Source organism: Neolamprologus brichardi, chromosome 23, assembly GCF_056152115.1.
Source record: "Neolamprologus brichardi isolate AB-2024 chromosome 23, ASM5615211v1, whole genome shotgun sequence".
Lineage (NCBI taxonomy): Eukaryota > Metazoa > Chordata > Actinopteri > Cichliformes > Cichlidae > Neolamprologus > Neolamprologus brichardi.
The window spans coordinates 23,809,294-23,832,231 of record NC_142125.1 but is presented as its reverse complement, the minus strand read 5'-3'; the positions used below and the strand labels follow the sequence as shown (position 1 = coordinate 23,832,231).

The 22,938-nt window shown below is 39.6% G+C and overlaps 1 protein-coding gene across 2 annotated transcripts in view; it reads left to right on the top strand.

Moving 5' to 3' along the window:
• LOC102789803 (glutaminase kidney isoform, mitochondrial-like) overlaps window positions 1-19,657 on the top strand; it is a 30,614-nt gene extending 10,957 nt beyond the window's left edge. For both annotated transcript variants that reach the window (XM_087835723.1, XM_087835722.1), the window contains exons 3-18: window positions 136-254; window positions 2,689-2,818; window positions 2,997-3,076; window positions 3,352-3,515; window positions 5,238-5,296; window positions 11,054-11,086; window positions 12,049-12,107; window positions 12,325-12,391; window positions 12,684-12,734; window positions 12,835-13,011; window positions 14,080-14,211; window positions 14,361-14,453; window positions 15,094-15,155; window positions 16,495-16,571; window positions 16,649-16,712; window positions 16,881-19,657. In XM_087835723.1, the coding sequence (XP_087691849.1) occupies window positions 136-254; window positions 2,689-2,818; window positions 2,997-3,076; window positions 3,352-3,515; window positions 5,238-5,296; window positions 11,054-11,086; window positions 12,049-12,107; window positions 12,325-12,391; window positions 12,684-12,734; window positions 12,835-13,011; window positions 14,080-14,211; window positions 14,361-14,453; window positions 15,094-15,155; window positions 16,495-16,571; window positions 16,649-16,712; window positions 16,881-17,025 (1,512 nt within the window). In that variant the 3' untranslated portion in view covers window positions 17,026-19,657. The remainder of the gene's footprint in view (window positions 1-135; window positions 255-2,688; window positions 2,819-2,996; window positions 3,077-3,351; window positions 3,516-5,237; window positions 5,297-11,053; window positions 11,087-12,048; window positions 12,108-12,324; window positions 12,392-12,683; window positions 12,735-12,834; window positions 13,012-14,079; window positions 14,212-14,360; window positions 14,454-15,093; window positions 15,156-16,494; window positions 16,572-16,648; window positions 16,713-16,880) is intronic.
• Window positions 19,658-22,938: the final 3,281 nt, after the last annotated feature.

Sequence of the window (22,938 nt, the reverse complement as noted above, 5' to 3'; positions counted from 1 at the left end):
GCTGTGATTCAGCCCTGTAGCTTTCTGAATTATGAGCTCCTCCTGTCAGGCTCTGGAGGAATCACAGCTCACAGCTTTATTGATTTTGTTGTCAGGCTGTCTTAATCCTGGTGTCTCTCTCCTCTCCTTGCACAGGCTCTTAAGGCCACAGGTCTTCGCACGGGAGACCCCCGGCTGAAAGAATGTATGGAGATGCTGAAGGTGACCTTGAAGACAACCTCAGACGGAGCGCTGGACCGACACCTCTTCAAAAAGTACGCCTGTCTTTAATTTACTGAGCAACGATGGATTGATATGCTCGAGCAGGAGTTTTCTGCACTCTCATTTAACAAACTGCAGCCTAATTGGCTCCGTAAAATTTAATAAAAGAGCCAGATGTGCAGCTTGAGTCAAAAGCCAGCTGTTGGATTTTACTGTTATGTATAAGAAGACAGAACCTTGCATTATTGAGACTATATGGATATTCTTTATATATATTTATATATTTCGTGTTTTTAGCTGTATCCCGTGTTTAATACCCTGCCTGCTGTCCCACCTTTATGACCAGCATCAATGTTTCATCACAAGAATTATTAAAGCTGGTTAGAGTCCTCTGCTTGTCCCTGCAGCAGAACAGGGTCACCGCATGCCATTAATCATTCATCATCCCTCGCTTTGCACGTCAGCAACCTCATCTTCAGGTTTTCATCACCCAGAAAAATCTGCTCAGGGAAACTGGTAGACTTCAATAACTGGAAATCAAATTGATAATTAGGAGATTCATAGGTGAAGATTTGGAGAAGATTTGGCGTAATCTGATTGTGTTTCAGTGTTTGGAGGTTTAATTTTGACACTGGCTGCTTATTCAGAAAGGGGGGGGGGAGAAGGTGTTTTTAGTTTCCACTTTGCATAAAAAACTTAACAATGTTCCTTGTAATCTAACTCAGAATGATGGTGCACTTGAAAAGTCCACAAATTTACCTCCTGCCTCCTTTTCCACATGACTTTACTTTGACCCGAGGACTGAGGAACAGGAAAAACGGCAGTGCTCAGAGAATACAACTGCACTCGATCACGGCCGATATGTTCTGTGATGGTGGATGTTGCTGACTTGGGTCTGCAGGGGGCCATCACACGACCTTCAAATTCATGTTTATTTGGTAATCAGAACATTTTTAGCCACCCAAACCTGTTGTTGAAACACAGCCGGAGAGGAAAGAAAGATAAAATGACATCCCCACCTCCACCCTCACCCCCTTGTGTCATTGGATCACTGCTGTGTGACCCCCACCACCCTCCCCGGAGGAAACGACAGTGAGACAGAACTGGGTGGCAGCTTGGTGAGATCAGGCATACGATGGCTCACCGGGGAGCGAAAAATCCTCACTGAACAGACCCCGAGCCGGCGCTCCTGGCTGGCGTCCATCACTTCCGTGCCCCGGGCTTATTTATAGAACCTCTCAGAGGGAAGCACGTGAGCGGGCGGTGGAGTGTAGCGTGTGTTTTCTCTGCAGGGATTAGACCGCTCGGATGCAGTGAGATAGCCAAGCTGTAAATCTCTCTGCTAACGGAGAGCTTCTATCTCACCGCCTTGTTACATGGAGCTGTGTTTACTACGAGGTCTGCATCCATAATCGCTCACATAACAAGGCCCAGGACAAAATCTATAAGTGGTAAAAAAAAAGCCAGACCATGCTGCTTTAAGGGTGATCTAGAGTACAGAACGTGTTGGGTAAAGGAATACATATTTTCTTTTATTGTGTAATTTTAATTCCATGCTGCGAGGGAACAAGCGGGGATCTTTTCCTAAAACTACAGCAGCCGCAGCGAAAGGTCAACAGAGTCGGCCGAGTCGAGCTGAGGATACAGCTCTCCCAGAACGGTTACTGGAAAATTTTAGCCTGGAAATAGAAGCTTTGAACCAGAAAAGCAAATATAGTCAGGCCCGTCTGTACACCAGCACCACAGTCGGTCTTTGAAATGCACACTTTCAGCTTTAACTCAAGGGATTTAATAAAAGTATTTTATTAACTCTTTTTTATAAATTGGACTTTTTTTTCTTTCTTTTTTTTTTTTACAATTTTTAGATCCTCAAAAGTACTTGGACAACTGACTGACAAGCCCGTCAGCCTTTATAAGGTTTATAAAAAGATGCAAACCACTGGTTACACTCAACAAAAGCAAGGCCAGATTAGACTTTACCAGAGAATATCTGAAAGAGACTCCACAGATCTGGAAACAAATGTTTTAGAGAGATGAAACCAAAATGAGCTTGAACCAAAGAAACGGCTCCTGGTCTGAAGCATATCTGTCAAAGTGTTATGGTTATGGGCATGTATGGCTCCCAGTAGAACCAGACCACTGGTGTTTATTGATGATGTGCCTGCTGCCAGAAGCAGCAGGATGAATTGTGACGCATACACGGCTATACTCTCTACTTAGACTCCTCAAGTTTAGGTGTTATTAAGAGGAAACGAGCTGAGTGAGCGCAGACTCACTGTATTTAGTCTTATCTAGTGTTCAAAAATCAGAACATTCCCTGATTACATCTAATGTTATATTTAGTCATGCGTGACCTTAAAAGCTTTGTGTCCATTAACTAGCTCCATACTTGTCATTAAAGTCTCAGAGGATTTGAAGCAGTCATGAAGGTCAATAAGGACATTCTGTACTCCTTAGCCTAAATATTTGTCCTCTTTCCTGCCTCAGATGTGTCCAGAGCAACATCGTTCTGCTCACCCAGGCCTTCAGGAAGAAGTTTGTTATTCCAGACTTCCAGTCCTTCTCTGCTCACATCGACGAGCTGTATGAAAACGCCAAAAAAATGTCTGGAGGGCAGGTTAGTGAGAGCAGAGCTGAGTAGAACTGTATCTAACCATTCTTTATAGAGCAGTTTTAACATTGTGAGTCATTTGTCAGATTGTCGAATACTTTGTGACATTAAATAACAGCCAGGACAAGATGGTTGGGAGTGGGGAATAGGTCAGATTAAACCTCATTGTTTCTTCACCCTGTAGGTGGCAGACTATATTCCCCAGCTGGCACGCTTCAGCCCAGACCTGTGGGCCGTCGCCCTGTGCACAGTCGACGGACAGAGGTATTCTGACTACGTGTAGAAGAACCTACAGAGGATGGTTTCCTCACCAGAAGCTTTGTAGTAAATGTATTTTTCACAAGTGGCTGTCAGATATGAGAAAATGGGGATGTGGTCAAGCCTTGATCTGTATAGGAAATGGTAAAAGCCAGACTTATCATTACGTAGATTTAGAGAAATTTTCTATTTCCTCTGACTCTGAAAAACTACTAACATACACCTTAAGAGTTTGAAGGTATAAGAATGGCAGTGCAGTGAGACACTTGTGTCTTTCGCAGGCACACGGTCGGCGACACCAAAGTTCCCTTCTGCCTGCAGTCCTGCGTGAAGCCGCTGAAATACGCCATCGCCGTTCACGACCACGGCACCGAGTACGTACATCGCTTCATCGGCAAAGAGCCCAGCGGCCTGCGCTTCAACAAGCTCTTCCTGAACGAGGACGGTGAGGAAACGGTCACTTCACACCTTCACATGGCGCACAGGTGCATGCACTCTCTGTAAGAGGAGCCATTCACGTGGCCTGGTTTCCATGGCGCCATGATAAATTGTTAAGGAGCGTACCTGGATAAAACAAAGTGGGCAGTGTGTAACAGAGACAGAAAAAACCTGAAAAACAACAAGCTGTTGGCATGTGGTTCCTTAAAAAGCAGGCAGAACGGAGCAGCTGAGACACAGAGGCGCTCTTTTAGTATCAGTCCTGCAGTGCAGGGGAATCAGAGCATGGTTTCCCACAGGTCTGAAATACACCGAGGATGTCAAGCGATATCAGTTATCACAATATAGAGCAGGTCATTTGTTCTTTGAGCACAGTGGGCCTTATGAGCTCAAAAAAACACTTTATTTCTGGACTCTACTAGAGTAACTTTGCATCTTGCACAGTTCAGAGTAATCCTCATACAGCTGTGGTCAGAAGGTTACGTTCACCTATCGTGGGCATTAATGTCATGGTGATTTGGGGTTTTGGTTGAATCATTTCAATTAAAAAAAACAAACAAGAAATGAGTGAATAAGTTTGAATTTATTTTAGATTGGATGGCGTGTTTAGGTGCTCAACTGGGAGTGTTTAGGGAAGCCATATGTTGACTGTTGTTGTGTGTTTGTACTTGTTTGTTGTTGTGTGTTTGCACACATCACATGTTTAAAACACTCCTTCCATTCCTTGTTCATATGTTTGTTTGTTGTTTGTTTGTTTTTTTGTTTTTTATGGTCTGTCTCTGGTTTTATATCTGTGAGATTATTCTGGTTTGTTTGCTCGGATAAAAGAGATGTTGACAAAGTTTAACTTTGAGGATTTTATTTGCAGTTGAAAAAAGCTTATACATTGGAACATATGTTACTGCAATACTCACCATGTCGAAATGTTAAAGAGCAGTAACGTGGTGAAGTGAAGTAATGTGAAATGTTGAATACAAATACGGTTAGCAGTTTTTGTTCAACCTGTGTCTGTAGCTTCTCTGAGCGGAAACTGGTGTGAGAACGTTTCCAGGTTTCCTCTCTTTGTTGTTATCAAACCGAGCAGAGAAGTCGGTGGTGGCACAGATATTCCAGCTGTTTATTTTCCCTTTAAAAAAAAGTGAAAAGAAGGAAACTTGGCTCTTCCTGTTGCTTATGACGATTACAACTCAGAGGGGAAGTGTTGTAATTGTGCCCTATATGTTTTTTTAGTTCACTCAGTAGATTATTCACTTGTGTTTTGATCTCTGGCACAAAAAGGCTTCCCTTTTTTTTCCTTTACTGCATACTTTTTGTAAACAGTAAACAGTAAGTCACAAATTACTGTGTTCCCAAGTTGCTTTTCCAAGGTCTTGTAGAACAAATCAGGTTCAACATATCCAGGATATCTTATCCTAAGGCGTAACATGAAAGGTGTTTGGGTTCATAAGGTTAACCCAGCATTTCCCAATCTAGCTTGGAGCGTGTTCACATTAAAGAGGCGGAGCTTGCAGCATCTGGCTAATCAGAAACATGAGCAGGACTATCAGCAGCAGAGTGGCCAACTTTTAAAAAGAACATCAAACAATATAATATGGAATAATAAACTGTGGACTCTATCAGCTTATATACAACAGAGTATTATGTGGCTGTGATGTGCTCAGTGAAGGTGTTCCTGCAGCATTAGCTTGCTAAAACCTGCTCCTATTAACTTCTATTTCCTGTCCTGCAGATAAACCACACAACCCCATGGTTAATGCTGGTGCTATTGTCTGCACCTCCCTCATTAAGGTAAGCTTTTATTCTACATATATTCACTGTGGAAGCAAATGTTCAATCACAACCCCGTAAATTTGATTTGAGGCCCCTGTGATTTTTGCTTCTTTATCGTTTTATAAACCCACATATGTAGATTTATATATGTTTTACTCCCTTAAAGATGATTTTTCTGGATGTCTGACTGGAGCAGGGAGTAAAATAGTTGGAGAGAAATTGAATGGAATAAAATTATAATCGTGTGCAGAACGTGTTTCCGCCAGATTAGTGTATACAGGGAGATTAAGGTTATAGATAATCATGCTGAAAGGGGATTTGGTTGAAAGCGGCATCGCTCGGAGATCCTGCGCACACACACTCCACAGAGTGGGTGGAGCTGGAGAGCAGCTTCCTCCAGGCAGGTCAGCTCCACCACATTTAATCAGAGAACTGTTCTATTACCCGAGTGTTTCATTAAATATCCTCTTCTGACCTGCGTACAGACGCACAGGGAGCTGGGGTGAATACAAGAGCACCACCTGCTGATTGAATCAAAATTAAAAACTCCTTCCTCATTTGGCCGGTGAGGATGAGTCCAGGAGGGCTTTTTAGAGAGGAGTTTAATTACATTCAACAAGAGAGAGATGGAACGCAAAATCAAACAAGTTGGAAAATCTTCAGGCAAATCCTGGAAGTGAACATGTTGGAGTGCTTGTAGGAAACAGCATTGCATACTTTATTTTTCCCAAAAGCTGGAAAATGGTTAAAGCAGCCAAAAATGTCTAGCTTACTAAAATAAATACAGTATTGCAACAAAATGTCTGAAAAGGTGAAGAAGTATTTCCATTACATAGAAAATAGAAATAGACTGAGTGAGGCTACTAACAGTGCAGTGGTTTATAAATTAGAAGGTCAAAACTGAGCAAATGTGATGAGGGAGATACAGGGTAAGGGCAAGTTTTATGCATGTTTATCTCCAGAAACAGTACAGCTATTCAGATCAAGGACAGGCAGCTGAGTGAGAAACTCCTCAAACTGTAATAGCTGACTTGCAGGATAACACAGCAGCCTTTGTTACCATCAGATTTTGACCCAACACTGTGAAAAAGCGTTTGTCCTGTTCCTGATTATCTATTTTTTTGTATGTTTGTCACACGTAAATGTTTTAGATCATCAAACAAATTTAAATGTTAACCAAAGATGACACAATTAAACACAAAATGCAGTTTTTAGATGAAGATGTTTGTTATTAAGGGGGGTAAAATGTGAAAACCTGATTGCCCTCTAAACCTGGTGCTGAGCAACAACTCTAAATGTGCCAAAGCTCCTATTTCTGCCAGCTCTGCAAGGCCCCAGATACAATATTAAAGTAAAGGGAAGAAGGCACTTGTAGGCAGAAAAGTGTTTCCACTGATGGTTGTATTTTTAACATTTCAGTATGTTACGTCCCAGATCTGATACTAGAGGGAAGTAAAAACATGAAAGTGAGTTTGTGATGTTGCAGAGCTCTACGTGCCGACTGCTGAGAAGAAACACGGATACTCTTGTGTTCTCTGCAGTTTTTATTTTGGAGATGCCGAGATATGACTTACAAACTCAAAACACGGCAAACTCCTCAACTAGCTGTAAGAAGAAAATTTGCTGCCCATAACACCCAATACAAAAATCTTTCATCTTTACCCTGACAGCAAGAACCCGCCCAGAACTCCCCCTTATCCTAAAAGAGCAAATTCACAGCATTTTTCAGCGTCAGACTTGTTAGAGAAGAGCAAAAAAATTGCACAATTAACTCAATGAAAGGAAAATAAAGCCGCTGTGCTTTCCACTATCGTACCGTCTCTTTTCATAAAGGTTTGTTTGAAAAGATTTCCATAAACTAACACTGCTTCATCATTTGTTTAAAAACAGCAGCACAACTCCAAAATGATGATAACACATCTACTGGACTGTGAAATGTAGACGATTTAGGGAAAGGATTATATTACATGAGGGTTAGTAATTCTTTGTGTCAATCATTATGCTTTTATATTGAAAAGGTCCTTATGAGTCACACTGTGGGTGGTTTACTCTCGAGGGAGGAAGGATTTAGGATTCATCTACAGGAATCCACAGAAAAGGAAAATGATATCTATAAAAAAAATGAAGTTTTTTAAGTTTGTCATTTCGTTATGACCCAGTTATTTAATAGTTTTAAGTGTGAGAGAGGTCAGCTATTCTATTCCTGATTCCTTATCCAAATCTCCTCCCTCCAACACTATAAACAGCCCAGCTTTCCATCCTTAAAAAGAAACATTTTATGTTGGTAATGTTATGATGAATCATCGCGTGTATCTCTTTTGGTAGAAACATTGTATGAAGATGATTGTTGCAAATTAATATCCAGCTGAGTGGACATAATGTATGTCGTCAGCAGAGGAAAAAGGTGAACCTTTCAGCTTCTGATAATCATTCCCACAAGATGTAAAATCAGCTTTCTTGAGTCCCAGCCAATCACTGTTTAAATCACTTTAAACGCTCTCCTTTGTGATGTACCTTTTCAAGGCTCGTTGTGTGGTTTTATGTGTTGTTGCATATTTTACAGCATTAGGATCTTTGGGAAATTATGACCACACAGCCTCAGGTCAATGACGTTGGTAATTTTTCCTTTTTAATTATTTTTTTCCCTTATTTGATCTGGATTTGTGAGAAGCTTTAGCCTCCACATGGCTGTCTATGAATGTTTTAATGTTGCTTTTTATACTTTTCCGCCTGCATTTCCCCTCCCCCCTCAAAAAAACCAAACTGTTTATACACCTGGATTATAAACAGTGCAGCTCTGGCACAAACACTGGTTTTATATCATACTCCATTCTTCTCTGGAGAGGGAGCTCTTTTTTTGTGCATATGTTTCTTTTCAAGCAATTTGTTTGTCTTTAGTAATCGGTATGAAAGAATAAGTCGTGTTAGTGGTGATGCTCGTAAATTCATGGGGATGTTTTGCTGTCTTTATTCAAAAGTGTGGTCCGTCAGTTTGAGAAACTTTTCTGGCGGCAGATTAAGAGCTCCATGATATGTTAGAGAAAAGTAGGAAGAGTCACACACTGATGGGCTCAAATTAGTCATAATATATTCATTAAAACATCCGTTTTAATTCTCTGAGAGTGATGATTTGTCATGAGCAACAAGGACAATATAACTCCAGACTGAGTTATGTTTTCGCAGCCATCTCCAGAGTGCCTAACTGGATTTATTTATTTAGTTTTATCACTTGTTTATTTACAGAAGCAATCATTTGTTCACGATGTCAGAGAGTTAGGGATTGGTAGGCACTAGTGGTGCAACGGATCACTGTTGATCCGTAATCCGAACCGATCCCACTCCACGGTTCGGCACGCACGTGATCCGAAGATTCGAAAAAGAATAAAAAAAGTATGTGTATGGTGCGCGTGGTCAGTCTGTCAAGCCATAGTTATGGCCAGCGCTAGCGGTCCAGGTGGAGGAGTTTGCGGCGTTTAAGCAGCCCTATTGGGGTGTTTAGCTGCAGACAGGAGGCCGTATTCCGTTGTGCAAAACAAGGGGTTTAAACTATGATGAATGTGCTTGAGCCACGCTATGATATCCTGTTGCACATCCACTTCAGTGACAAGATCGTTCCAAGCATGTATGCGCAGGAAAAGTCTAAAGTTATGGCTGAACTGTTCCAGGCGTCTTCTGTTGCCCTAACTACAAATGGGTGGATCTCCAGGGCAACGGAAAGCTTCGTGAGCTTAATTTGTTTTTATATAATTGCGTGGAATGAGTCTTGAGTTGCATGTTTTTTAATAGGCAAAAAATACTTAAATAAGTAAATGGCGAGTTAAATTTGTCTTTTTGGGTTTGGTTTTTTTGGGGTTTTTTGCTGATCCTAAAATTGAGTTGATCTGTGACTTAAAACCATGATCCGATCCGAACCGTGAGATTTTGGATCCGTTGCACCACTAGTAGGCACTGGACTGAACTTCTCTAGATCTATTGTTTTGCATCTGTAATTAACACGAGGGCTTTCAGTGCCTCATATAATAATATTTAACCTTATACAGTCATATTTAGAGTGATGCACTGAGGAGGACAACACTGTCTTCCTAGAAATAGGGGATCAGGACCCCCAGGTCCCACCTTTGATTTTCACCTATGGTCAAAGCAGATTCATCACTTTGGGAAAGCAAAATGACAGAGTAAAGGTTGAAGCTGGAGCCCAGAAAAACTCTGCAGGCAGCAGTAATTATAAATATCTGAGGTGCAGTTTAAAAGTAGAGCAGCAGCTTTCAGGGAGACTGTTACATGATCTGAAAATGAGTATTCATGCTCAGGCTGTTGAATAAAGGCAGTAATGTTCCCCGTGCTTCAGGCTTTGTTGTTCTTGTCACATTTGGCCAAACTTTTGGTTTTTGTCTGATTTAAATTGAAGGAGGTGAGTTCACACTGCGAACCACATGACTGAGTCTGTTATCTGAGAGATAACGGTCACTCACTCCATCTACTTTTGCTGTATTATAGTAATAATGATGAAGTTCTGCAGTGTTTAGTAAAGTTTTAAATTTGGTTCTTATTTATAGGTTTAAATACATTAGTGCTCCGTAACTTGATCTGGATCAACTGTATAAATATTTCTGGAAATGTTTATAATTTTACTGTAATAATAAAAAATGTAGGAAAACATGATTTAATGAAAGGACTCAAATAGAATCGAGTAGAGTTGAAACAATTTAAATGACATTAGGTGTAAAATAAGTAAGATTTCATTCTACATCAACATCTGTATTTGTCAGTTATCGTAATTATCAATAAAATCTGCAAACAGGTAAGACAAAGAAATGTTAGCCTCAGAAAAGCTGAAGCAACTGTTGGGCTTAAAATACAGTGGCTCCTACATTTCCCACAATGCACCAGAAGTTTTCTTAGACTTTGACCTGTAAACCGGAGCCTTTAACCCTTAACCCCTTATTTTAGGGACTAAAATGACCAAGGAGTGAAATTATATTTTATAAAGCAGACGTCTTTAAAATGACTCTGCTGTTGTTTCTCATACTTCAATCCAAGTAGAAGAAAAACTTAAATGATACAAACATACTGTGATACATAATTCATTCAAAAATACCTCAACAAACCAAATCTAGATGATCTGGTGACTCTGTAATACTCTGAGATCAACACAAACTGTAATGAAGTCTTCTTTACAAACATCTGGTTTGTAGAGATTCAGTGATTGGAAGTGAAAAGAAATGCAAAGAAAGGCTTCAGTGCTAAAGAAACTTAATATTTCACACAATTCCCCATCGTCCACGCCACACCGACGCACCAGTTACTGTAAATGACTACAGAAAGCTGTAGAAGAAGCAGATTGATAAATATGAACTTAATTTTGTGGCTCGCAGTGTGATTGCACCTTAAAGTCCAATCACGTAACCATACAGTAAACACGTAGTAATCAGTAGCTGTGCTCTTAAGTTACTTATGAACCTTTTATTTAATTCTCTATTCAAAAAAGCAGAAGCCCCAGAGTGGATTTAACAATTTTCGTTCACCTCCTCCATCTCCAGCTAGTCTCCCACCCCTAATCTTAATTCATCTGACGTCATGCCTGAATGGCCTTTTTAACTGGTCACATGAGTAGTGATGTAAACCTGCACTGTTTTCCTGCCGTAGCTTAATTTCATAGAGACGTGGATCATACGTGATAGTGCTAATGTCGTCACACGGGTGACTGTTTTTCATGCTTTTATTACTGCAGTTTTTGTTTTATGAATCTTTTGATTGGTTCTGTTTGTGTTACAGCAAGGGGCAAGCAACGCTGAGAAATTTGATTATGTGAGTACTATTGGGAAGATTTATTGAATATTTAAATATTGACTGAAGGAGAAGTTTCCAAACTGAAGTTATAAAAAAAAAATGTCAGGCTACATTATTCTTGGAATTATACCTTTTTCTTCAACACTTACACTTTAAAATTGTTTTTATTCTCAAACATTTGATTCTAATTGTGAATATTTCTACTTTATTTTCAATTTTATTCTTGAAATTTTAGCTTCATACTCAAAATTTCATTGACATTTGTCAAATTTGAATTGTATTTTTATATATTGTAGTTTTATACGACATTATTCATTAAACATTTTTATTTAATTAACTTTTCTGTTGTCTTTAGTCTTGACATAGTTTTTACTTTATTCATAACGTTTTTACTTTGTAGTTTTAAAAGTTTGGTTTAAATCTTAATATTTAATATTCTTAATATTTAGACTATTTAAAATTACAATTATTATTATTTTTTGAATACTTTGAATATCCCTTTCTCTTTAAAATGTAATCTTTAAACTGTAAAGGATGATTTTATTGTGAAAGTTTTACTTTTTTAAGTATTATTTTAGTTGTAGAATTTCAGTATTATATTCCAAATTGCAATATTTTGGTTAAAATTTAGATTTAAGTTCATGATTTTGTACTAAAATTATAAGTTTATTTTGGATATTTTAATTTTATTGTTGTAATTTCATGTATAACTGATGAAGTTACAACAATGATTTTCTACCCAAATTTGTATATTTGTTTTCTTAAATCGAGTAAGTGTTAATGCCAGAAATTGTGACTTATTTGTAGAAGTTTCAGTTTTATTCTTTCAATTTTAACTTTACTTTTTACAAAAATGTCAGCTGCTCTGCATTATCATTATTATTTATTTATTTATATGTATGCTCAGTGTCCTTGAGCCTTCTTCGTAGTCTTGTGTTTGTGTTGTGTGTTTACTCTGAATCTGCTCTTCTGCTCTGCAGGTCATGAACTTCATGAACAAGCTGGCAGGAAACGAGTATGTGGGCTTCAGCAATGCCACGTGAGTGCAGCCGAGTTAGAAATAAAACAGATTTTCCGTGTTTAGATGAAATGAAGCACTTTAATGTCTTTGACAGATTTCTTGTTTACAAAACAGTTCTGCATCTCTGAGGTGAATCTCAGGTCTCGCAGCAACTTCCTGGTTCAGTTTGAGTTCATGTAACAGGATCTGAGTCGCATCATGAAATAAACCTCTCTCTTCTCTCTGTGTGGCTCAGTTTCCAGTCAGAGCGTGAGTCTGGAGACAGAAACTTCGCCATTGGCTACTACCTGAAGGAGAAGAAGGTGAGATTAGATGCTGCTGACAACTGAGCCGGGATCTTTTTGTTTAAAAGGAAGTTTTTCTTCCTTTTGTGAACACACTATATTTGTGATTTCATTCTTAGCTTTTGTATTTTGAATTTTATTTTCGGTATTTCTGCATAAATATTAGGATTTCTGTTCCAGTAATTAATCAGTTTATCACATTATCACCTGGTTTATCCTTTGATGTCTCTTGGTTTTCCCCTTTTCTGTTTGAAGAAAAGCAGCAGGTGTGTTACGAGTTTCCATTTTAAAGTGTTTTTATCTTTAACAGTGTTTTCCAGAGGGGACGGACATGACGTCCATCCTGGACTTCTACTTCCAGGTGAGTAGAGATCATCCCGATGCAGTGGAATGACTAATGCGACAGGATTTTTGTTTGTCATTGTGATCCAATCATTCACGAATCTTTGTTTTTCAATCAGTTGTGCTCCATCGAGGTGACCTGTGAGAGTGCCAGCGTTATGGCGGCAACTCTGGCCAACGGCGGTTTCTGTCCAATCACGGGCGAGCGTGTGCTGAGCCCTGAGTCTGTGCGAAACACCCTGAGTCTGATGCACTCCTGCGGCATGTATGACTTCTCGGGACAGTTCGCTTTTCACGTCAGTATCTCCTCGTCCTGATCTCATGTTCAACCTGCTACCATCTCCCTGTTTTCCCGTTTTGCACCAGAACTTTAAAAATCTGCACATTCTGTCCTTATCTTGTCATTAAAAAGGCTATTTAATTTTACTTACATTAACTTTACAATTTTCCCCAAACTGCAGACAATTGCAGGGTTTCCTATAACTTAGACAATTGAAAATACAGTGCTCTGCTACTGGAAAAAGTTACAAATAATAAACAAAAATAGCAGGTTTACTTACGTCAGTATGTTTATAACTTCACCGGTTAACCATTTTCTCTTTTTCACTCATCTCCATAATTTTCCTCATAAGTGCTTTGATCTGTTGCTCATACCGAGGCTTGTAGTTAGCAAGCCTGAAAGGAACCATCTCATAATCAGACATGCATGAGGCTGATCTCCGGTCAGGGCCCAGAACGCTGGAATTCTGCTGATCCTGTCCGTCTCTAATTTTATGTTTTTCAAAACAAGACGAACAGCAAGCGATAGATCCTAACCAACAATATTTACAACTTGTAATAATTACAAGAAAAACTCTTTTTATTCTTTTAAACGTTCTGGACTAAATTGAAATAAAGTAATGAAGAAATAGACACAAAATCCGACTGTGTGTTTGCTTTCAGGCTCGGGAGTATTCAGGAATTTTCATGTCTTAAAATTTACCTTTGAGCCTATCGAAGGTGGCGACTTTGTGTTGCTTTAATCAATAAATAAGACTTTCCTGTAATTTCAGGCCAATTAACCAATTAATGTATTTTATGCTTGAGTGAAGCAAACTGGTGACCACGAGTTGAAAATATTTTTTCCTTTGGCATAGGGCCGAAATCCCCCAAAGGGTGGACATCAGAATTTCTTAAATGCAGAAAAATCGCAGAGCTGAACACATTCAAATCTTCACAGAAAACTCTTTTAAAATGGGTTAACTGGGTCTCAACTGACCAGCAGCGCCATGACTTATGTTACCTGTAATGGTTTTTTGGGGCGGTTTGGGATCTGTTGGTTACTTTAAGAAAGATGTGAGCCACATTCTCTCTTTCTGCCTCAGGTTGGTCTGCCGGCTAAATCGGGTGTGGCTGGCGGGATCCTGCTGGTCGTTCCCAACGTGATGGGCATCATGTGTTGGTCTCCTCCGCTCGACAAGCTGGGCAACAGCGTCAGAGGCATCCAGTTCTGCACGGTAACGTCATCTTTAAAGTCATTTCCTGGACTATGCTTGAGTAGCTTTGCATGATTCAAAGTTCAAAATAATCCTTTATCTCCTTTATCTCACCCTAAGATACTTTTATTATTCTTTTTTAATATTTGGGTCATGTTTTCTCCTTTTAGGATTTGGTTTCCCTGTGTAACTTCCACAACTACGACAACCTGAGGCACTTTGCAAAGAAGCTGGATCCTCGCAGGGAGGGAGGAGACCAGAGGGTGAGCGCCAGCACCATCAGCCTTCATCCTTCTCCGTTTTCACAACCTCGACTATTTTGACCTTTACACGCTGTAAATGTCCTTCTGCTGGAGTGCAGTGTTAAAATCCTGAATGTTTGATGCATATTTTGAGCCATAAAGGCTGCTGTTAGCTTGTGTGCTGTGATCTTCTTCACAGTGAGTAATGTCTGAGTTACATTACTTTGGGGTTCAGATTGAAAAAGACTGATCAGAAATCACCAGACATCACTACCCAGACTGCACTGCAACATAACTAACATAAGCGGAAGTTCCTTTTAACACACCAACAGAGATCATTAATGTAATTATTTTGATTATTTTCTACAGTTTAGAGCAGTTTGTGTTGATTTTGACTCTAAGTGTCACCATAAAAGGCAGATCACCCTCCTTGTTTGTGGAAGCTTAATCCACAGCGCCATCTGCTGGAAGATTACTGCATCAGCTGTGTTATTTTCCAGCTTTACACAACCTGATCATTGGTGTCGTTCACTGTACATTAAATCACATGTAAAACAACAAATATTAGTTTTTTCAGTTCTACCATATTTCAGAAACACAGTAACACTAAGTTATGATGCGTTATTATAACATCACTCTGCTTTGTTTTCTCGTGTTTCAGGTGAAGTCTGTGATCAACCTGCTGTTTGCTGCTTACACAGGAGACGTGTCAGCTCTCAGGAGGTACGCCAGCTCTCAGGTTTAGTGTCAGTAACACTCAGGACCGTTGGACAGCACGGAGACATTCATTTGATTTTAATTTCAAATATGATTTTTGGCATTCAGCGATTAGAAAACAGAAGAACCAGGATAAACTTTTGGATTCATTCATTTTTCCACCACACACAGATAACAGGCAGGTACACAAACCTCCGTGTAGACTTGAGCGCTCACCATCTGATGACAGCAGCTACATCACTTGGGCCCAGGCACACCAATTGGATTATTTGACTTGTTGGTTTGGAATAAAAAACTGCACTAAAACTTGGCACCAATTTAAATCAGCAGGGTCCTGCTCTCATCTTTACATTCTGCTACGTTCCTGTAAGTTAATATTTCTAAATTAATCTTTGCAGGCTAATAATATAAAGTCTTTCATTCCATTCATTGTGGATGATGATGGATGTGAATAAAACTACTCGACGGTTCCTCTTTTTCTGCTGTGATGTTCTGCAAACACTGCAGGATTTTGACACTTTGGAGGGGGATAATGTATCTTTAGTAAACTGATCATTTTCCTGAAACTAGCGAATCATGTTTACTGGATAGTTGTCTATGGCCAAGTGGAAAGTGATTGGTTGATTTCAGTCTATTTCAGTTGAGAGCTGGATGGATACAGCCTCGCTTTTATGGGACATCTGAACCGATGTTGAATAGATCGCGTTAGAAATCATTGCAATGTTTTTATTATTTAACATCACTCGCATTAAATCAGAACTGCTTAGTGGGAGTAGCCCACACCGTCTATTGTATCCACATTTATTTTTTGTTGTGTGTCTGTCTGTCTTCAGACTAGTCCTGTAAACTTCAAGCTGCTCAGTGCAGGGGAAGGCTATGCTTAGCACATGGGGACACATCATCAGTACTGATTTAGGGACCGCTTAAATGAGCTCTTTGCATTTTCATTGGCAGAGCCCACATTTTAAATATCAGTCAGTAATACTCACGCAATTGTGGGAAGCCAAAATCAGGGAGTTTGCAAAAAGGGAAAGACATCTTTGCCTGTTTTGAGTCTCTTCTCAACAGCTGAGGTGCAGCTGAGGTGCAGCATGTCCAAGAAGGTAGAGGTCTGATATGAAGATGTCAGCCACTAGATGGCTTTTTTCCCCCCAGTTTAGTCTGCAAACATCACTTCTAGTCTTCAGGTAATTTACCTTCAGCACCATCGCAAAGAGCTTGAAACTTAAAGAAACCCACATGATTGAACCAAGTCCAAATTTAAAAACTAAATGCAGTCGCTTCTGGTTGTTTCCACATGGCTCTCACTCCTTCCTTCCTGCTTGGCTGTTCTGTCTTTGTGCAGGTTTGCGCTGTCCTCCATGGACATGGAGCAGAGGGACTACGACTCGAGGACAGCGCTGCATGTGGCCGCCGCTGAAGGTGAAATGCGTACAGTCAGGTTGTCGTCATGGCAATTACTCTGTTCAGTCAGCTGACCCGATGTTTGTGTGTTTCAGGACATGCTGAGGTGGTCCGCTTCCTGCTGGAGGCCTGCAAGGTCAACCCAGTTCCCAAAGACAGGTAACAGAGACCACACTTTACTTTAGTTATCTTTTTAATAAACAAATAAATACATGTAAAAAAAAAAAAACGTATCTAGATAGATAGAGATGGAGGGAATTTCTTTGAGCCAGATGTGTTAAATGAATGAGGTGGATTTGTGTTTAAAGTTCTTCGTGTCTGGTGCAGGTGGGGGAACACGCCGATGGATGAGGCCGTGCACTTCGGCCACCATGACGTCGTCACCATCCTCCGCGATTACCACAATCAGTACACCCATCAGGAAGGCAGCACGGCCAAGAAGAACGAAGAGAACCTGGACGGGATGCTGTGATGGAGAATGCGCTGCTCAGGCGTGTGAGGCCGGGCGCTTGCCTCCGCCGGCGAGGGGAAGAGATCAGGCGGTGCTTTAGACAAAAAACTGGAAAGATCGTAAGTAGACTCATCACTGAAATAACTGAAAACAAACCTTTACAGTATCTGTTAGCGCAGCAGCCGCCTCCCTCCGAGTGTAAATGCTCGTCATCGTGTTCTCTTTAGGTGTCGTTGGGTTTTTGTATCGCGTGTGTGTACTCTGAGTGTGGAAGTACTCTTATTTTCCGTGTTTCAGCTTTTACGTTGACGGTTCTTTTTATTCTGAACATCAGCAACAGGAAGCAGCAGCAGTATAAAACCTTTGTTATCGAATGTAACTCCTCCCCCCCAAACACTTTTTGATGTGCGTTTGTGATAATCGATGTAAGATAAACTGTACATTACTGTAGTGTTTGTGTATATTAACCGAGGACGGCGAGTCTCTGTAAATAGGTGTAAAAATGTGTAGTCGATCGGTCTCGTGTGGTGATGGGTTCAGATTTGATGACAGTGTGTGTTTCAGTCAAACTTTTGGATAGTATTTGAACCATGAAATTATCATTCTTATTTTTTTTGGTAAGCAGCTTTTTAATGTGGCGACAGATGAATTAAAAGATTTTTTGTTTTTATTGTTGTTGTTTTTCCACTAAAACTGGAATTTTCACCCTTCTTTTCTTTTATTTACTTTATTTCTGGTTTATTATTTTTGTAAAGTGGTAATAACGTAAAGCAAGCCAGCCAAAGTTCAGTTCGTACTTCGTCTCCTGACCATTGAAAGCGTTTCTGCATATCAGACGCGACACTGCCAGGGCTCCTGCAGGGAGAGTGAATGACTGTAAACATGCAAGAAAATGTTTTTCTTACACTTTGTCTTAGTTTAAAGAAGTCACAGCAGAAAATGGATGCACTCAGCAATGGAGATATTTCAATACTTTTATTTTGAAAGTCTGTCTAGTGTATTTCAGTATGTGGCATAAACAGTGAGTTGATTGGTCCCTGTGAGTTGCTTTAAAGCAGCGGTCTCCAACCTTTTTTGCGCCACGGACCGGTTTATGCCCGACAATATTTTTCACGGACCGGCCTTTAAGGTGTCGCGGATGAATACAACAAAATAAAACTAGTACCGGTACCGAAAAAAAGAAGATTTATTCATAACACACGTGAAAAGACCCAGGAAAACCGAGTAAATGATCAAAACGATAACAAAATAACGCTGAAAACCGATAAAAACCCTGAAAACCATACATTTCACACCTGAGCCTCAACTCTCGTGGCACGGTACCAAACGACTCACGGACCGGTACCGGAGACCGCTGCTTTAAAGTAACTAAGGAGTACTGTGAAAGTTGCTACTACTAGTCTTACTATTCCAGTTATTATCACAAATCCTTTAGTGGCATTGTTTGAAAACAGAAAGCGTCACATTTTAGACCTAGAGACTTGTCGCTGAGTTGAAATTGGTTGCAAAGAACGTGTTGCTCTGATAGCCAGCAGGTTGCTGTGATCGCCTGTCGTTGGCATCGAAGATGCCGACCGGTCTGCAGAGGTCCGTTCTCAGTCTTCATAATTTCTCTACCACTTAGTGAGCAGTTGACAAGTGTCAGACAAGTTGGAGTCTTCCATACAAACTGCACAAATGCAGCAGCCTGTTAGCCACTAAAGCGAGGTTTTTGCTACACTAGTCTTTGTAACCGACCTTAAAATTAATACGCATGTTTCCCTAGCAACCTGTACGTTCTCTAGGATTAAGATAACACAGAGCAACTCGACAGTTTCACCTTACTTTTCTTTTGACTTCATATATCATCTATATATCTTATAGATGGTTCTTAATCTTTCTCCTCATTGAACTTCTTTTTAAAACTTTATTGGTAATTCTACCAGTGTCTGACGACAGCCTCTGTAGTTTCTAGGCACAAATTGTAAAATCCCCCCAAACAACATTTAAATGCAGTGTTATTTAAATGAAGAATTAAAAGAAACTGCTTGAGTACTTTTTTTTCTTCTTTCCCGCTGTAGACGTGAAAATTCCACATGTAAATCCTCGGATCTACATCTTAATTAATCCTGCATTTTAAGCTAGTTAAAGGTGGAATTAAAAACATCCAGCATTCGTTTAATAACCAGTGAACTGCTTCCTTTGTTGATCCTCTCATTTTCTGCTGTTCAAATTTAAAGACTTTTATTTTGGAGGAGCAGTCATACTTGAAAAGCAGATGTGTTTTTGTGTGTCTGAAGCGCGTTTGACTGTTTTTACTTCTTTTTGAGCAAACAAACTGAACCAGACAGTCTGTAATGTAATCCACAACTTAGAAAATCCACAAAAACAGTTTTTGTTTTTCCTTAGGTTTGGATCAGTTCATCCAGTTTACATTTCAAATTAAAAAAGGAACTTAAAGGAAGCACAAAACACCAATATTTATGACACTTTTAGCAATAAGATGACGTGATTGTAGGATGAGGTGAACTGATCCAAATCAAAGTCCAAAGTATTCTGAATGTAACGTGTTTGGTGTTCTGTTTCTTCATGTGTATGTAAAGCTGCTGCAGCTCACTGAGCAACTGCAGGCAGCCCAGATATTTATTCACAGAATAAAAACATGGAAAAACCAGCTGGCTGTTTGAGTTTTATATGAATGATTTAGGAGGTTCCTTCACCGTCATGATGCTGGTTAAACCCACGACCATCTCCATCGTCACGTTTTAATATCTCTTTTCTCGTCTGAAAAGATGGCTCAGGCGATACAAGAGCTACCACACGCCTTTTTCTTTATTCCACCTAAAAAAATGGGAAAACTGCAAGAGCATTTCAGTATTTCTTTTCCTTGATAACTCAATGGCTTTTTACTTCCTTTCACAGCAGGTGAAGGCTTGGTCAGATGAAAAGCAGACCAACCCTTTTGTGCTTCACTTTTCAAGTCTCTAAAAGTCACTGACAGACCCGAGGTTGAACCCACAGCCAGTGAAAGCTCAGAATAACCGACAAACAAACAGACAAAAAGTGCTAAAACTCTGTAAATGTGTAAAGAAAAGAAAAAAGTACCTTTAATGTGATGATATAAAACTGACGTTTAACTGGCTAAAATTAAATAAGAGAGCAGTAGGTCTTAAAATATAAAACTTCACCCGTTTGTATTTGATCAAACAGATTTTTTTTTCCTGACATTCAAAGCCTTCAACTTTTGGCATTACTCGAGTATGTACAGTAACATATTTATATAAATGTATTTACAGGCAATATGGTAGTTGTTGGTGATATTACTCATGTCTCACCTGGTAACACTTTACTTATGACTGAGTAGTTTTAGCATTTTATAGCCAACAGCATGTGTGGTTTGTTTTTAAATACAATTTTCAGTGAAATACAAGAGAAAGTGATGTATTTTGGTTAGAGTGAAGGTTAAGATTGGATGGGCCCCATGAGATTTCTTTGGTTTTTAAGTGAGCCGCAGCACTCTTGACTTTGGGAATGTGTGCTGGAGAATATTTCGCTTGTAGGAAACATTTTTGTGTACAACTGGTCTAAAGTTTGATCTATAAATTCACAGCAACTGTCCCAGTCTAGAACCAGTTCAGAATAATGGAAGAAATAGATTTTAAAACCAGTTTATTACTTCCAGGCTGGACTACTGCAATTCATTATTATCAGGATGTCCAAAAAACTCACTGAAAAGCCTTCAGTTAATCCAAAATGCTGCAGCAAGAGTACTGACAGGGACTAGAAAGAGAGAGCAGATTTCTCCTGTTTTGGCTTCCCTTCATTGGCTTCCTGTTAAATCCAGAATTGAATTCAAAATCCTGCTCCTCACATACAAGGTCTTAAATAATCAGGCCCCATCTTATCTTAATGACCTTGTAGCACCATATTACCCTATTAGAGCACTTCGCTCCCGCTCTGCAGGCCTACTTGTTGTTCCTAGAGTATTTAAAAGTAGAATGGGAGGGAGAGCCTTCAGTTTTCAGGCCCCTCTTCTGTGGAACCAGCTTCCAGTTTGGATTCGGGAGACAGACACTATCTCTACTTTTAAGATTAGGCTTAAAACTTTCCTTTTTGCTAAAGCATATAGTTAGGGCTGGACCAGGTGACCCTGAATCCTCCCTTAGTTATGCTGCAATAGATGTAGGCTGCCGGGGGATTCCCATGATGCATTGAGTTTTTCCTTTCCAGTCACCTTTCTCACTCACTATGTGTTAACAGACCTCTCTGTATTGAATCATATCTGTTATTAATCTCTGTCTCTCTTCCACAGCATGTCTTTTATCCTGTCTTCCTTCTCTCACCCCAACCGGTCGCAGCAGATGGCCGCCCCTCCCTGAGCCTGGTTCTGCCGGAGGTTTCTTCCTGTTAAAAGGGAGTTTTTCCTTCCCACTGTCACCAAAGTGCTTGCTCATAGGGGGTCATATGATTGTTGGGCTTTTCTCTGTATCTATGAAGCGCCTTGAGGCGACATTTGTTGTGATTTGGCGCTATATAAATAAAATTGAATTGAATTGAGTTTGAAACATGGTGGCAGTTACATGAGGCCAGTAGGCAGGATTTCATCTTATCTAGATAACTCGCTCCAGAGCAACAGGTTTGAAACTAGCATCGCCACTCCTGGAAGATTCCTCTGACCTCTGTGTGTCAACGCCAAGAAGGTCTAAAGTCTTTGTGTTGTGAAATTTGTTTTCTAAAACACAATTTTACTCTGTTGGCTGTAAACAGTTCAACAGTTTTATTGTTCTTTAAACATTACTATACAGTCCCCAACAAAAGTTTAAGACCAATTAAAAATGTTTAGTCTCACTCCACTTCTTCTTGTTGCACATTGAAGCTCTACCTGGAACCTTGTTAAGATCCAACCATGCAAAATATGATTTTTTCTGCCATTTTTCGAGTCTTAAACTTTTGATTGGGACTGTATGACCCTAAAAGAGGATATCTGTTTGTACTTTGCAGGTAGACTAAGCGTATTTGAATTCTGTTTTTATTTTCTTTACTCTCTGAGTGCTACTGTACATAGCGCCGAAGCAGCTGAAAGACTAACAATTGAAAACCATCTTTTTTTTTAAAACGAATGTATAATTCAGATTCTCCTGCATCTCAGTGATAGAGCTGTGAGTCTCAACTCACTTCCTGCTTTCACAAAGTCTAAACTTTATTAATGTATTAGATCTTTTCCAATCTTACTAGCCAAAACTTTTGAAGAACATCCTTTGAATAGTATATTACCTCACAATGATTTTCCTCTCACACTGCAGCATCTGTGTTTTTAGTCTGCATTGTTTAAACTTTCATCTTTGTAAAATCAGTTGCTCTGTTGACAGTACAAGTATCAATAGTTATGATTACATACCCTATTGATACTGATGTTACTTTGCCCAGTTTAGAAGCAGCTGAAAATTATCAGTGTAAAACCTGTAACCTTAACAATGTGTTCGTTCAGTTTAACCTCCGAAGACCCGAACTCTTTCATGGCATGCATTTTTAATTTCTCTTTGCTCTTTGGGCTGATCGGGACCTGATGAATGTAAAAACAAACAATTAGCAGATTTTTTTTATTTATTTATTTTTTTTATCCGATTTTTGTTTCTGAGAAAAATGAGATCCACATAAGAGGACATTTGTTTTCAATTTTGATAGAACAGTGGCAGCATAACGTCCTCGTAAGTGGATATCTGACCCTTGTAGAGCAAAACTTTGTATTTTGGTCTAGACAATCCAAAATGTGATGTCCACATATGTGGACGCCAGGCGCTAGGAGGTTAACTTAATTTTATACTTTTTATATAATTTTATAGCAACTGTTGTTTTAATGCTTTTTATTATAAAGGTAAAGACCAGACAGTATTACTGAAAGAACCCTAACCATCAAATGATGCGATGGTGGGGAAGAAGAACTCCCTTTAAACA